The 16,075-nt window shown below is 29.5% G+C and overlaps 2 protein-coding genes and 1 long non-coding RNA gene across 5 annotated transcripts; 2 read left to right on the forward strand and 1 right to left on the reverse strand.

The window, feature by feature from the left end:
- Window positions 1–1,558: 1,558 nt before the first annotated feature.
- LOC116774781 (mitochondrial glycine transporter-like) lies at window positions 1,559–6,502 on the forward strand. 3 transcript variants are annotated; one of them, XM_061521180.1, is made up of 6 exons: window positions 1,559–1,761; window positions 3,673–3,806; window positions 4,041–4,301; window positions 4,385–4,560; window positions 4,724–4,893; window positions 6,046–6,502. In XM_061521180.1, exons 1-6 carry the CDS (start codon window positions 1,687–1,689, stop codon window positions 6,163–6,165), a joined length of 936 nt encoding a protein of 311 aa, XP_061377164.1. In that variant the 5' UTR covers window positions 1,559–1,686; the 3' UTR covers window positions 6,166–6,502. The 3 variants fall into 3 exon arrangements, with proteins under 3 accessions (XP_061377164.1, XP_061377163.1, XP_061377165.1); XM_061521179.1 differs by having other exon boundaries at window positions 1,560–1,761; window positions 4,038–4,301; XM_061521181.1 differs by lacking the exon at window positions 1,559–1,761 and adding an exon at window positions 2,672–3,396 and having other exon boundaries at window positions 4,038–4,301.
- Window positions 6,503–6,605: 103 nt separating this feature from the next.
- Window positions 6,606–9,448, reverse strand: LOC116775236 (apyrase). Its single transcript, XM_032668092.2, has 4 exons — window positions 8,670–9,448; window positions 8,248–8,457; window positions 7,498–7,731; window positions 6,606–7,148 (listed from the first exon to the last, which is right to left on the reverse strand). Exons 1-4 carry the CDS (start codon window positions 9,195–9,197, stop codon window positions 6,945–6,947), a joined length of 1,176 nt encoding a protein of 391 aa, XP_032523983.2. The 5' UTR covers window positions 9,198–9,448; the 3' UTR covers window positions 6,606–6,944.
- A 4,027-nt stretch (window positions 9,449–13,475) lies between these two features.
- Window positions 13,476–14,825, forward strand: LOC116774954 (uncharacterized). Its single transcript, XR_004353797.2, has 3 exons — window positions 13,476–13,748; window positions 14,411–14,484; window positions 14,601–14,825. It is a non-coding gene; the product is annotated as an uncharacterized LOC116774954 (long non-coding RNA).
- The last annotated feature ends 1,250 nt before the right edge of the window (window positions 14,826–16,075 follow it).

Genomic DNA, 16,075 nt, shown 5'->3' on the forward strand with positions numbered 1-16,075 from the left:
TTGATAAAACAAAGCTAAAATATTTAAGATTATTGTAGTATTAGTTTCGATTTATTCCATAAGAATTTTTTATTAAAGAACTTAAGTTCTAAGCATGTGTAATAGAAATGTAAAACTTTTTATAACCTATTCATTTATTTATTTCCAGTTTTTTCCTCATTGTAGATAACAGATACAATAAGCAGAATAAATACGGTTGGGTTTTGTTCTTAAAAAAGAAGCAATATACTGAATAACTTATTGTCACGTCTATACACTGATATAATTAACAATAAATAATAGTTTAATAAAACACGCTTTTATAGCTAACCGAACTAAAAAATAGAAAATAATTTTAAATTACAAAGATATAGATAATATATATTACAGTAGTAGAAGGTCAAACTATCATTCATAGTTAATGACCTCGAAATAAAATTTAAGTTATTAACAGAAGAATTTAATTCAGAGTAAAAAGCGTGAAGTGCATTTGACTACATTTCATATATTTCCTCTCATAGAGAGTTGCCACTAGAATGATTGTAACATTCAATATCAAGCACCAAATGTTAATACAAATTGAACCTATTTGTAGACATGAATACCCATTATATATTATAAGGTTTTTTAAAGGGTTTCTTGAAAAAAAAATAGTTTGTCACAATATTTTTATGTAATTTTAAAAATATTATAGAATATATAAATCATTAGAATTGTGAACTCCTGCTTGAACTTGAAGCTATTTCATCTTGGAAATACTTATGCATAATGGCAATTATATCGTTAAAATAGAATACCAGAATAAAATAGCTATTCACGCTTTTTAAGGTATAGCACCTTATTTAGTATGCGTGAAATAACAACTATAACAGCAAGAGTGTCTAAAACAGTACTGAATAATAAAATCAAATGAAATAGTATTTATACTAGGCACAAATTAAATAAGGTAAAATTTATTTGTCTAGCATCAATACTAACTGAAAATTAAATCATTTTTCTTACCTTACCCTATACAATTATTTTGAAGGTATTATCACACTACGGAATAACACTATCACGTGAACGCCAGGGTAAAGTTTTGTACCCCCCGCTTAAGCATTATCAACCCTGATAACCTATACGATAACCTTAATTAAAGAATTTTAAAAACAAATATTGTCTGAACATATATAAAATTTGAGTCATAATTTTTGATCATCCAGGTCTTTTTTTATTAATTTGAGAAAACTAGACAATATATGCCTACATAAAAACGGTTTAAATTTTACTGAATCAGATATCGTCTTTATATTTAATTTATCGAAATATGTAAAAGAAACAACCACCAAAAATGTTAATATCTTTTTTCTTATTAGAGTTTAAGTTTTTAATGTTAAAATTTCTACGAAATTGATACTGCCCAAAATATATTCTTGTAATTTTTTAAAAGAGGTTAGAATTTAGGACCTCTATGGAGGTTACATTTTTGGGATTGTTATAAATATATTACAACAATGTTATATTATGATAATTTAAGCGCATTTGCAAAAATATTTTGATTAAAAAAAAACTTTTTACGTCATTTTATGACTTGTCGTTTTTGACGTAAATGTCACGTCAATATTGAAAACAATATTATTGAATATTGAATTCATTATAACTTTAATGCGTCATTAGGCATATAACGATACAAAATTGCTTATTATTAATATGAAATAATTATTTGTGATGTCGCAGTTGGGGGCGTTGTCAAACGGATGGGCAATTGACACTCCGCCTGTTGACCTGAGAAATGATAACGAAGTAAGTAAGACCCCCTGCGAGTGATAAGAATGTCCCTAATGATTCCTCGTGTTCTTAAAAGGTTTAATTATAATATTGTAAACAAGACCGCAATGTATATCTAAATGTCGTCATGCTTTACAGTTAACATAAGCTAATACATTTAACAGTGTTTACATAACTAATTGAAGTGGACACTTGTCAGGGTCATATATTGATAAAACTGAACCAACATCCTGTAAAATAATTTCAACGGAGATCATACGATTATCTAAGTTTTTCTTCTCTATTACCAAAGAGCCGTTGTTAAGATGTCCAATTGACTATTGAAAGAATTTGCTTATTTTGTTCAAATATAAATTAATAATATCTAGAGTAAAGCAAACAGATTAAATCAATATAAGTAAGTTATTATTTGTTACAAAGTTTATGAAGGTTTGTTTATGATTATCCACATTTTATAGCTATTAAATATTTACTAATAGGTATATATTTGTTTTATAAAATATTGGTAAAGAATTAAACAATCCACAAGTATCCCATATCATTCTATAATACCGATATATTGTAATTACATATCAATATTTTACAACTAAGTCTGGTAAAATAAAAAAATATTTAAAAACTATTTAAATTTATCGCACTGTCTTAGCAATCTTATATATATATTGAATCATAAAAAGAATTGTTTTTATGTAAGTGTTCATGTACTAAGATTACTGTTGGTAAATGTATCTTTTATAAATAAATTTCTACAAATATGTATGTGTTTTAAATTGTATGAACATTTCATATAGATTAAGTTAAACAGATATGGAACAAGAAGAAAATATATTAGAGTACAACAAAAATTTTACTGTTATACTTTCGGTAAAATGACAGTATAATATAAATATGCAGTATGAAGTGCAATAAATATGAACAAAAAACAATTAATTGTCTTTTAAGCTGATTAAAGAATTATATTGTTGGACTGTAAATATATGAACAGAAAAGCCAGCCAATAACCGAGTATAGCTATCCATTACCCCCTAGTCAGTGTAATATCAACTGCTATCTGTAAGGTCAAACTGACCTTAGACCTCACTCACCCACTCTTGTCTACAGATGATAAGACCTCCTATAAATTAACTATCTATAACCCCTTTTTCTTTACATTGGCCACCAGTCCGTGATTATACATTGTACGAAAAACACGTTTCGTTCTTAAATACTTTGTGTTTAAATTCGTTGTTAAATTTCACATCTCATTTAATTTTCCCTCATGGCTAAATTCGTTAATTACTGTGATTTTCTATCTCCATATTAGTTCCGTTTGTGTAAATTGGACATTGCCTTCCATATTAAGAAGCTGGAAGGATATATTTGTTTAAGATTAATTCCGGGGTCAGCATACATGCATCAATTTTCATTAAATCTGCTCCAAAAAATGACAATAACTTTAATGTACCGAGTCAACCCTATTTACTATTCGGACTATTCGGATACGATTTAGATTTCCAACTGAAAGTATTTCAGTTAAAAAATATCTGTTGCCATTGGCTTTATAATTTCGAGTACTACAAATACGGAGTATATCCAAAGGATATTACCTGACTGCTATATTGAACTATCCAGAGAGGAATTTATATTAAGAAAATGGACATCGTTGCAAACGTAAGTGTCTTAAGACTGGCCTTTGAATTAATATGAATAAATTTCCTTATTAAAGCAAATCATATTAACACAAATCAAAGAATGATAAAAACTTATCGAGATAATATAACACGATACTCGTGTAGGTCAGAGGGTATCTTTGAATTATTCAACAAACGCAGCTTGTGTATCACTTTGTTTTAGCAGATAAAAGCGTAGTTTCCGCAGGTTACATGATTAATTAAGTTTTGATATTAATTGTTATAAGTTTTAAAGATTTCTTGTTTTGCTTCGCAGTATCACCCGGTCTTCAAAGCGTTTCTGGCGGGATCGTTTTCAGGAACTTTCAGCACAATCCTCTTCCAACCATTGGATTTAGTCAAGACAAGACTCCAAAACCCCAGCCAACATGTTGTGGCGGCGACGGTCAAGTAAGTATTATTAAAGATAAGGTTATTTGTTCCCTAGCAACTGTTTGAACTTCGCTCTATTTCTAAACTCCGTTATTATAACGATAAGGATATTAGGAAGTCCAAAGACTTCAAAAGATTTAAATAGGCAGCTAATTAGAAGAATATTTCTATTGCCAAGTCAAATCTACACCAAATAAATTAAAGTAATATCTAATATAACGAAATTTCATATGTAAAATTGTCTCCCAGCAGCCGAATCCAACCCGGCATGATCACAATCTTCGTAAACATCGTACGTCAGGAACAAATAGTTGGTCTTTGGAGAGGAATGGTGCCTTCGATCGCGAGATGCGTACCGGGCGTCGGGTTGTACTTCTCATCCCTTCACTGGCTAAAGTCTAAACTAGGAAAGACTAAACAGGACTTAGGCGCTATGGAAGCGGTTGGATTAGGGGTAGTGGCTAGGACTATGAGCGGCGTCGCTTTAATACCTATGACAGTTATCAAAACAAGGTAAACCAGAGTAAATCAATCACAATTTAGAAGTAAAAGATCGCATTCTCAAGAACACTTTCTAAGAGATAGTTTTTTTTTAGATACGAATCTGGAGTATACAAATACAATGGTCTCCGGAGCGCCTTAAAATCAATTTACAAAGCAGAGGGAATCAGAGGATTATCCTGTGGGCTTGGACCAACTCTGGCTAGAGATGCACCTTTTTCTGGGCTATATCTCATGTTCTATACACAAACCAAACAAGCCATGCCTAAAGGTAACTAATAAAACCTTATTATAAGATTATGTTCAAGCTTATGTTCAAAAGGCCCAAGATATTGACAAAATGTTCGTACATTCATGAACAATTTAATAAAATTTCTTATTATTCATCTATTCATCAATTAATGAACGCTATGATTATCTCCTTTCTCCACCAGAATGGATGTCGACCCCAGCAGCGGCATCAATGATACATTTCTCGTGTGGTATCGTAGCTGGTATAGCGGCTTCACTCGCCACTAACCCGGCCGATGTACTCAAGACCAAAATGCAGCTATACCCAGACAAGTTTCCGAACGCTTTCAGCGCAGCCATGTATGTAAACCAGGTTGGTTACATTCTTTTCTGTTTATTGAAGTATAGTCTTATGATATTGTACATTATCGTTTCAACTGAATGCCTAATTGATTATTACACTCACTAAAATATTCACCAATACGATCACTGACTATGAGACTTTTAGACGTCTTAGTTCAGTTGGTGCAACATTAACTTTAAGCTTTTTACTTATCGAAAGACTAGGTGTTTTCTCTCTCCCTTATAAACATATAAAATAGTATTCTTAAGCGAGATATCACATTTTAGAAAAAATATTTCTCGGGCTAAAGAAACAATATCACGAAAATCGGTGCATGGGCCATAAACGTAGATAATATAAAAATGTCAACATAAAACACTCACACACAGGTGTAACAGAAGTAAAATCTTAACTCTGCCCTAAAAAAATGCAATCGGCCTTCAATCTGAAATGTTACTTATATGTACTTTATTATAATAAATTTATTTAAATTCATTGTGCTTCATTAATTGTTTAATCTTTGTCAATTTAACAATAAATCAAATATCTCACCTGACTAAAGTTCAAAGTTTTATGAGATACAGTATCTCATTTTTAATAACCTTCTAGATTGTTCTTTTTTGTCAGCCAATTAAATTTTAATGCTGACAATTAATAAAAGCACGTGCCAATAAAATGACATTCGCATGGCTTATTAGTCACTTGTTTTTATCAAAATATTGTCTATGGGAGGTTATCAATTTTTGATAGTTCAATTATTATCTATAGATACGGAATTCAAAAAACGGCTGTATACCTTTTTAATTGTTCATAATATTATTTACTACGAGCAACTTAAAGATTTATTAGTACTTTACTGTAGTTATTATTACTGAAACATATTAAATTTAAAAACTTGTAATTATTCCAAAAAAAAAAAATTTCAGTTGTCAGTTGTTGCTAGTTGATATTTTTTTTATTGAAAATGAAGCCATAGCTTTAAAAAAGAAGATAAAATATATCATTGAAATGAAAGTCTCAATTCGATTTGATTATTTTATGAAAAATCGATTTCAAACAAGTTCGCCATAAAAGCTGACCAGATCTAGATACACTTGATAATTCTTTCCTCTTGTATAAAAAATGTTTCGTTCACTTAATCTATTAGTGCTACTAAAAATATTATTATATCTTTAATTACAGAATTATGGAATAAAAGGTTACTTCAAGGGAGCTGTGCCCAGAATGCTTCGCAGAACCCTCATGGCGGCCATGGCATGGACGGTGTTCGAACAAATAACTCGATCTATTGGCTTGAAATGAGCATACGATTTTAGTTCTTATTGACTAATAATTTAAACTATTTTAATATTTTATTATTTCAAACATAATTGAAATGTTTGTACCATTTATATTTTCTTTTAGTTTTAATTATATATTCCTTGTGATTTTTAAGGTTTATTATCCTTTGGTTTTGTGTTCCTCTTTATTTTATTTTTAGTTTACCTTTTTAATTATTGTCTATGGTCTTTGATTGTTTTATTAGCCAAAAGGTTGAGTTAGTTTAAGGGTTTGTCTTAAGATGTATGTTCGTAACGCTACGAAATAGTTGATTAGGAAGCAATGTGATATTGTCTATAAATAAATGTTTATATATTTCCATATTGTTGCTTATTTTGACCATCAATAACAAACCTGTTGGAGTTCAGACATAACTATAAATAGATTTATTATTATTATTTTTTATAAAATGAAACAAAATCTTTGTAACAAGTTGTAATTTACATATGTACACATTTACAAAACAACAATAAAGATTGTTAATCTTTCTTAATATAAAATGTGTCGTTTGTTTATTTTGTGTGAAAACAAACAGAAAATCTTATTATTATAATATAAAGTGTTATCAAAACATTGGTGTTATTTTTTACGTTTGCAATGTATCAAATGCCTGCACAGCCAAATTGTTTGAATTTAACTATTTTGTCGCTTTAAAAAATCACTTTATATGGAAATCAATCTTAAATCGTATCCAATAAAGTCCATTTTTAATTGTCAGTTACGCTTGATGGTAAATGTTTTAGTGTTGTTATTATAAAAAATCATATAAATTCAAATCCCTCATATTTAAGATTTTCCACGAGAGTATCTTTAAGTAGAACCGTACCATCCGTTGTGAAGGCTGTAATGTATGTGGCCGTTTTCCCTTCGTATTCCGTTGTCTTTAAAGCAACAATTGCTTCATCGTTTGATCCAGGTATGAACTTGAATGAAGAGAAGCCATGCTTCGGATGGTGCTTTGTTATCTGGAAGTAAAATTATTACTTATTACATTCATTACAAAATAAATAATGAGGAATATCTTCCCTTCACACTGTAACCGAATTTATGAGGCGGAATTATGCTCTAAACACTGTAGTAATGATACGGAACAGTAGGAAATATAGTTTGAGTAAATAACAACACTGTGATACTTGATGTTAATTAGTATGTCATTGCCAATTACTGGTAAAGACAAAGGTATAAGTACAATAAATTCTACTTTATGCAATCAATAACAAAATATTATCATATATTCCAAAAATTAACTTTACAAATATTATGACCTCATAAATAAATAAAGGAATGTAGATGAAAAAATACGAAATCCTATACCTCTATAGCTTTAACTTGACTAAAGTCATCATTTGCAGTGATAAGGTAGTTGCAGCCCATAACTTCATCCCTGGTTTCATTGTAGGACTCGTGGCTGCACCTCCTCGGCAGGAAATGCCATTTTTTGTTAACCACCGACCACACCCCGGACTCGTGTATCATATAACCTGGCCATTTAATGCCAATAGAGAGCCTTATGGCCTTGAATTGATTGACCCAACTCAAATGTTGTATCTGAAATTAATATAATGATGACACAACATTTATATAAAACAAAGTAAAATCCCTTACTATCTCATTAAACATACAATTTAAGAGTTATCTTCAAACATAATGCGGCTGTATTATAATATTAAATTATTATTCTCATAGTATTTTCCAAACAGCCTGACAGAAAATAAATTTACAATTAACAACTGTTTTTAGTAGGAATAAAATAAAAAAAAACATTATTATACTCTATTGAAAATGCTAAAAGTGTATAGTTTAGGAAGTATATTCATATATATCTTATCATTTGATAATTTCTAACACAAAAAGCTTTTGGATTTAATCACTTATCAATATTAATTCATTGAATTGTCGACATTAATAATATTACTTTATCAGTGTCTATATACACATTAAAGGCTGCCAGTTTTTTTTTGTTTCGAAGAATATATTTATATGTAGACAAAAAATAGCAAAGGTGCTGACTACATACACTCAATATACTAGACTAGCCAATTAGTAATTAAAAAAAAATATTACCTCCCCTCGCATGTTTATAGCCTTCACCCACATAGGATCATAGCTCTGAAATTGTCCGCTAGCTGTCGTCCATTCCTTACCCATGGAACCTACATATAGTATTTCATCTTTAACTGTCGCCCACTCAGATTTGTAACCTTTCTCGTTTTGGCCATTCCCATCCGACAGTATCACCCATGGCACCATTTTGTTGTTTACAATTTCAAAAACCTGAAAGTTTATTTTATACAAAGTAATCAGTAAACATGATTTATACTAGATTTCAATATTTGTCAAAATATGTGACAACAGTTGTTTAATTGATGTATTACAAAGACTAACAAAGAAAATTTATCATATACAAGTACATTACAATACATTTTTTAATTAACTATGTGAAAATTAGTGAAACATTATAATTATATTGATTTCAAATTCCTTACCATTCCAGAGCGATCATCAAAAGTCAATAATCTGCCATCATATACAATTAACTCAGATAACTCCATCCCTCTTCCTTTATGCGAGTAAGTTGAAGACAATAAAATTGCATTGTCCCATTTCACAGTGACATATTTCTTTACAGGATCATAGCTCAAGTAACCCTTCTTAAAATAACTATGGTATGTGTTAGGCTTAGAACTACTTTTAGAATTTGTGTCTAAGTCAGAGACTATACCTATTCTGAAGGTATACACATCACCAGTTTGGTAAGCTGGTGTTAAAGGGTATGTAGTATTATAAATACGGGAACTTTGCGTCCAAATATGTATTGATCGTGGACTCGTACACCAATTATAGTAGAATAGAATTAAAAGAAAAAAACCCAGCAGCATAATCAAAAACATGAATTGTGGTTGTATTCTCACTGCGTTCCCAACTCTGTACGTGGCTGGAGTTCGCAGCGCCTTGCGCCAGTCTCTAAGCGTGCCTTTCATTTTGTGATCTTCTAATTCGTAATTATCATACATACCGCACCTTTTTAGTTCATAATTTCATAAAACTCTGAACTTTAACAACCTCACTTGTGGGTATAGTATCTATGACCGATCGAGTGTGTTTTGACAATTAGCGCGGGTTAAATTAAATAAATTATTGTAAAACGTATTATGCATTTTGAGGTACTATTTTACATATTGCAATATATTTTTCATTTAAGATTCCGTATCAGCTGTATTTTTGACACATAGTTTAATGTCGGCAGTCGTGACACTGGACATATCATTTTGCCAACATGATAATTTGTCTCCTTATGAAGATGAAAAATAAACTAGCCATATATAGATTCGTCAAATTTTTTTTCTACATATTATACATATGTTTATTAAAATATTTTCTTTTTATAATTATATTTTCAAAAATAACTGGAAATTTTTCAATTTATTTTAAACAAATTAAAATCATATGGTTATTTATGTCAAGTAGAAACCGGGACATTATTCATTTATAAATAGAAAATATTCTGAAACTGACCCTTTGAAAATCCGTTTCTGGAAATAAATATTTTTGTTGAAAACCCATTAAGACACATCAACATTCGACAGTGTTATTTTTTTAATTAACCATAGACAAACAAGCACATAAGCTGAAGTAATAGAAATTCATCTATTTTATATTAAATGTGTAACTTATATGGATAATATTTTTACATTCACTTACGTTAAGAATTTATATGAATATAATACAAAATAGGGACTATAATTTTGACATGAAAATCGTAGAAATGATAAGAAATCTGAATTAATGGGAGTTTCTTGTCAATGACATTTAAATTTACCTATATTTTCGCTTTATCTGATCCGTCTTAGAAAATAAACATAATGAAGATTAAAATTCAAATTTAAAATAATATTTAAGTATATTTTCTCGATTTTATTTTTTAAAAGTCTTAGCAGCGCTTTTAATTTGCAGTATGTATGTATGTCTGTCTGTGAGGAGCAAAAAATATGATTGAGATGGACAGTTTCATATTTTTTTAAATTTGTAGGTATTTTAAATTATTGACCACTGGTTGGTGGCACGCTTATATTCTAACTAAGAAGAAGAATTACAGAATAAAATATAAAGATTAAGAATAAAGAAACTTTTCATGATGTTTTGTTGACCCGGCTCAACATCACTATAAAATTATATACTTTTGTTCTGTCATCTTCAACAATACCTACTATATTAAAATATTAATCATTCAAAAATAACGACATTAATCACAGAGATCGCTTGTGGAAGTTTTGTTTGTTGGAGAACAATTTTTATAGAAAATAACACAAGTATTTGATTTAATACATTATACATGTATAAAAAATTCTGAGTCAGAATTCACTACTTTTAACCTTAAATACTAAATAAAGAAAAAAAATGTTTTACTTTATATTAATTAAATAAAGAAAATATTTTAAAAAGTAGAAAAACTATGCAAGTATATGTGTTAAATTAAACCCTTAAGTGTTAATTTAAATGAGTATCACAAAATAAAACATCGTTACTCTGTCAATAAAACTAGTTAAACCGTAGTTTAAAAAACAGCAATGGACACTTTTAGAGAAACGGAAAAAATAGATATTATAACAAATAAAAAAAACGTGTGTGTGTGTGCAAGTCACACGCAGTAAAAGTGAAACTTCTGAAAAGTCCCTGTTTAAAAAACTTGCTGTAAAGTATTAAAAAAATTAACAGTCGCTTCATGTAAACTGTTTATTTATAAGCACATAAAAAAAGAATGAAAATTACAGAAAACATTTCAAATTATATCATTTTGAATACTCTTCAATAACTATTTTTAATCAGGGGTAGGCTATGAGAGATTGAGTCAGATATAGTCAACCAATAAAATACTATTTGCGGTTTTTTTTGTTTTTTTTTAAACTTTTCCGCCAGTATTCACGATTTTTTCAGCTTTAGTTTTTGACATAGGTATAAAATTAATATATAATTCATCAACAATAAACACACTTATACTTAAAGTTTCTAATACGCAGGCGCAAACACGTGCATTAAACACATACTAACGTAACACGCAGAATACTCGGACCTAGAGCAGGATATATGTACATGTAGATATACGGACTATCCCACTACCCAGGAGCATATGTACATATGGACAATGTATAGTAGACTGTAGTAGGGATGCTATAAAAAGTTAAGTAAAGTGGAGACGGAGAACGTCTAACGTGTCCTATTTCATTCTCATCATCATCATCAGCCTATAGGAGCCCACTGCTGAGCAAAGGCCTCTTCTCACATGGCGAAGGTTAGAGCATTAATCACCACGCTTGCTCAAGACGGATTGGCGATTTCAATCTTATAATTTGAAATTATAAAACCAGGTTTCTTTACGATGTTTTCCTTCACCGACCGTCAGTGGTGTCTAAATAGTCTTAGAAAGTACATATGATTCGGAAAAGATCACGTTGGTACTTGCCAGGTTTCGAACCCGCACCCTCACGTATGAAAGGCGGGCCTTTAACCTCCAGGCCACCACGACTTTTTGCTGATCTCATTCTCTCGCCGGCTGAATCCTATGTAATTTATGTGTTGTGTCTGTATGGACTTCTTTTTTCGTTTCATTGAGTTTGAAATCACAATGATTTAAAGAAGTTTCACTTCAAAAAATATTTTCTTCTCTGACCATTTTTTCTATATTTAATAGGTATATGGAATATTTTTCTTTTAAACTTTTAAAAGTAACTTTACTTTTTGTAACCGGCAATTTCGATTACTTTTGCTGGTGTGATCATTTGAGAACGGCATGAAAGTGTCTGCCTGATGATATGACAGAAAACTAGCCAATATATTAAAAAAAAAAGAAATGCATAATTTTAAACGTGTACCCTCGAAATATTATATATTTTTATAATTGAACGTGGATATTAAAATAAAGTAATAAGTTAGAGAGATTTTTTTATAGTGTGTTTGAATTATTGTAACGTACCCGTAGACCTAACACAAATTTTCTATTTAAATTGTAACATATACCTACCACAAATGCATTTTTCTGACATAACACTTGACATTGACATTCAATGACATTACTTATTATAAACGACTCAAAATAATACTATTTTTTTATTATTAACTCAATAATCGTCTCAAGAAAATTATCTTACCACCACTAACATTATATAGCTCATATTACATGTGTATTTTTATAAATTTTCCAGGATAATGTAAATAAATTGAGAACTAATGAATATTCAATAAAATAAAACTACTAAAAATGAAATTAATTCTAAATATCAAAATATATTTTAACTACCAATCTTATTCACTTACAACAATTTATTTATTGTCGTAAAATATTATATACGCTTACCACAATTTTGCATTAACATCGCCACACTACAAACAGAACGTTAACAGTTTTTCATTCGTAAATCTTATGAATAATATAATCTTATTCTTAATATGAACGAGAGACGCTTTGCTAATGGTATGTCTTGAATTTTCATTATATGTGAACTTATTACGTTACATATAATTATATATTAAAATAATACTTTCAATTGTTGATGTTGAAAATAAAAAAGTATAGAACGTATGTCTCAGAAAGTTAATCCTATAATAGAGTTAGTATATTGAGAGCGACGGCTGAACTATTACAAAGTCCATTAGTCAGATACCTAATTGAATATCGTAAAAGACAATCACTGTGACCACTAACCATCATAGTTACGTAACTTTGCTGTAACAATACTTATCTCAGAGCAAATTTTATTGACGTTTTGCTTTCACTGTAAGATATTTAAAAGTGATTGCTCCTCGTACATCCTGTAAAAAAATTTAATTGAAATGAAATTAACCTTCACGATTCTTAAACTTATTTGTTGCGTTTTATTTTTACTGTTTGTCGGTTCATGTATAATTAATTATTCGCACACTCTCTCTTGCATCAATATAATTTTAATAACTCAGTGCATGCATGTGTATGTTGTAAATAAGTATATGTACCTATTAATATCACAAGTGTGAAAGTTTATATTTCTGTTTTTTTTTTTTTAATCGGCTGAATAGGTTCAGATACAATTAAGTAATATAGATAATTAATTTATTGACATTTTAAATATCTATAACATATTTACTTCCATAATACGTGTTTGACATAGAAATTGGATGAAATTAAATAAACAGAGATGGACTAATACGTGCTAGACTAATACTGCTGGTGTATAAAATAATGAATTAATAGACACCATAAACAATCTCATTCGGTGTTAAATATGATGCGTCATAATAAAATTTCCAATATTAAACGTCGTCGTGTCTCAGAAGTATCGATTCTTACATAAAAATATAATATCTCCATGGTTGCAAAAGAGAATAAGATTTTGACAATACCAAAGAATGACATAAAATTTTAAAACAAATACGTATAAATAATACATTATGTTTGGTATATTCACAAACGTCCTTTGGTATTTGGAATTCGTTGCGTTCGCTATCACATTAATTGGATTTTTCTGTTTCATTTTGTATTTAGCTAAAATTAATTACACTACATACAACATACGATATGATTTTCGTCTCAAGTACGTATAAAGTATATAATTATTTAACTATAAATTTCTATTTGACTTCCAGTAGCTTTTAAAGACATGTTTGATGTTTGAGTGATGAGCAACTTTTTGTGTTTGGAGCTATTTGTTTGGTGTAATTTAATTATGTGTTGGGATACTTCAGTTTGCTTGGTGTCATTATTAAAGAATCGTTTTTTTTATGAGATTTATAACAAGGAGTCCTTTTTATTAAAATAAAACTAATATTTATCGGATTTACTACGCGAATTTTATTATTTTACCTACATAATCCCGACGTTTTGGTTACTTTTCAGCAACCGTGATAACGATAAAAAAAATATAAAAACCTATGTCCGTGACCACACCGCAGGACTTCGTGACACCGTAAATACATTCTGCCGGCATCCAGAGCGGTACGCCAGAAAATTAAGAAATCGATGGCGGTAGATGATAAATAACAGGACCAACTGACAGACATTCACATCTCGTCTGCCCGTGATCACGGTTGCTGAAAAGTAATATCAGTTTTATTTTAATGAATACTCGCGAAAGTATTAGTCCTTTGTATTTATCTAATGAGATCAATAAATGTGTGTTCATTTTTATACTGATTTGTATTTTTGTTTAAAGTACTTATTTTTTGAAAGGTTTATATAGTTATTTCATTTCACCAGACATATGGCCGACGACACATGGTTAATACAAAACTAATGGAGGAAGATGTGAGACAACATAAAATAATGATTTTGTATGTTTTTTTAACATAATTATATGCAAATGTTATGTTACTGATTATACTTTTTTATTTACTTCAAGTGATTAATGATAATGAAGGCTTATTCTAAATATCGTAAAACGTTTTAGCCGTCAAGATATCACGCCTAAGCCTCTGGTAAAAACGTGCACACCGAAGCAAAGACCGATTTGCTTAGATCCAGACTGCGTATGGTTCTGTCGTTTGGTTGGCAGCATTGTCACAATCGCTTTATGCTACGCTTGTGCGTACGCTTTTATATCTGATACGAAACTTAAATTCGGATTATTTGTTCCGTAACACGCTTTTTGAAATAAAATTGCAATCAATAAAAAGGATTTATTTATTTTTCTTTTTACAATAAAAACAAGAATCGAGATAATTGAAACAGTTACGTCCCATCAAATGTATTTTGATTAATTTCATATTTTTTTTATACATTAGTATATGTTTTCGTGTTCATTATTTATTCATAAATATTATCAAGTATATATCACAAGTAAAATTTTGCTTTCCATATGCAATAATATCTGAAAGCTGCGAGTGTTCCACGCATATATAAAAACGGAAACAGAACCTCGTGTGTCATTGTGCGTTTCTTTCACTCAGATGTAGACAACTATAAATGCATTTGATAAATTATTCAACGTAATTATAATAAAACATGACAAAACTTTCCAATATATATAAAGAAATTAAGCTGTTAATACTTTAATTGCGAATGAAGAAAGTTTAATTTAAATGTACATCAAATGTGAAAAAAGATGATATCGGTGTTTACGTTGTGCACATAATCATTTCATTTACAGCTGACAGTTAAATATTGTAAATAAATCGCTTGCGTAACAATTAATTGATGTTTATAAATTTCTATAATCAATTAGTTTGTTGTATAAATTTATGATATTTATTTATTAAAAATGATAAATATTTTCACAGATAGCATTAAAAAAAAACATAGATAACATATATTATTTCTCGCTTTTTAATAATTTGTAAAGGAATTTATTATGTGTCTTAAATAAGTATTAATAAATCAAAACGTATAATTTAAGTGTTTCAAATTCTAATGCACGCGTGTTCGAGGAAGCGGAATTTCATTGCAAGATTTATTTATAGCTTTTGGGAAATGCTTGTTATTTTATAAGTTACATTTATATCGATTATTAAACATGGAGTCTAGCTGAGTTGAGATTGTTGATCGATTTTAGGCGAGGGCATTCTTAGAGGTCTTAGATTCGCTAAGAAAGACCTTGCTTTGTCTTGGACATCCGGTCATTATAGAATTAAACGCCCAGCAAGAATTCGATGCTGCATCTCCGTGTTTGTGTTAAAAAAATCGTATTGTCATATTTTAAATATACGACAAAAATAATAGGATAAAAAATACAGAAATTCGAGAGTAATGTAGAAAGGGTATGATAGGTTTAACTTACATTAAAAATATGTGTCAGTATATAAAGATATTAGTTATTCATCGATACTAATAGCCATAGAAATAAAAAAAATTACGATTCTTTACAATTTCAAATTGTCAGGTTTTTACTAGACGCATATAAAACTATATGCTGTACCTTTAAACCTG

The sequence above is a fragment of the Danaus plexippus genome, chromosome 8 (assembly GCF_018135715.1).
Source record: "Danaus plexippus chromosome 8, MEX_DaPlex, whole genome shotgun sequence".
NCBI lineage: Eukaryota > Metazoa > Arthropoda > Insecta > Lepidoptera > Nymphalidae > Danaus > Danaus plexippus.

Excerpts from the sequence above, each read along its gene's own strand:
- LOC116775236 (XM_032668092.2), bottom strand. The coding sequence starts at position 9,197 with ATGTATGATAATTACGAATTAGAAGATCACAAAATGAAAGGCACGCTT. Across the intron at positions 8,458-8,669 it reads TTGATGATCGCTCTGGAATG|GTTTTTGAAATTGTAAACAA; the intron begins GTAAGGAATTTG and ends ATAAACTTTCAG. Across the intron at positions 7,149-7,497 it reads GTCAAGTTAAAGCTATAGAG|ATAACAAAGCACCATCCGAA; the intron begins GTATAGGATTTC and ends TTTTACTTCCAG.
- LOC116774781 (XM_061521179.1), top strand. The coding sequence starts at position 1,687 with ATGTCGCAGTTGGGGGCGTTGTCAAACGGATGGGCAATTGACACTCCG. Across the intron at positions 1,762-3,672 it reads ACCTGAGAAATGATAACGAA|TATCACCCGGTCTTCAAAGC; the intron begins GTAAGTAAGACC and ends TTTGCTTCGCAG. Across the intron at positions 4,302-4,384 it reads ATGACAGTTATCAAAACAAG|ATACGAATCTGGAGTATACA; the intron begins GTAAACCAGAGT and ends GTTTTTTTTTAG.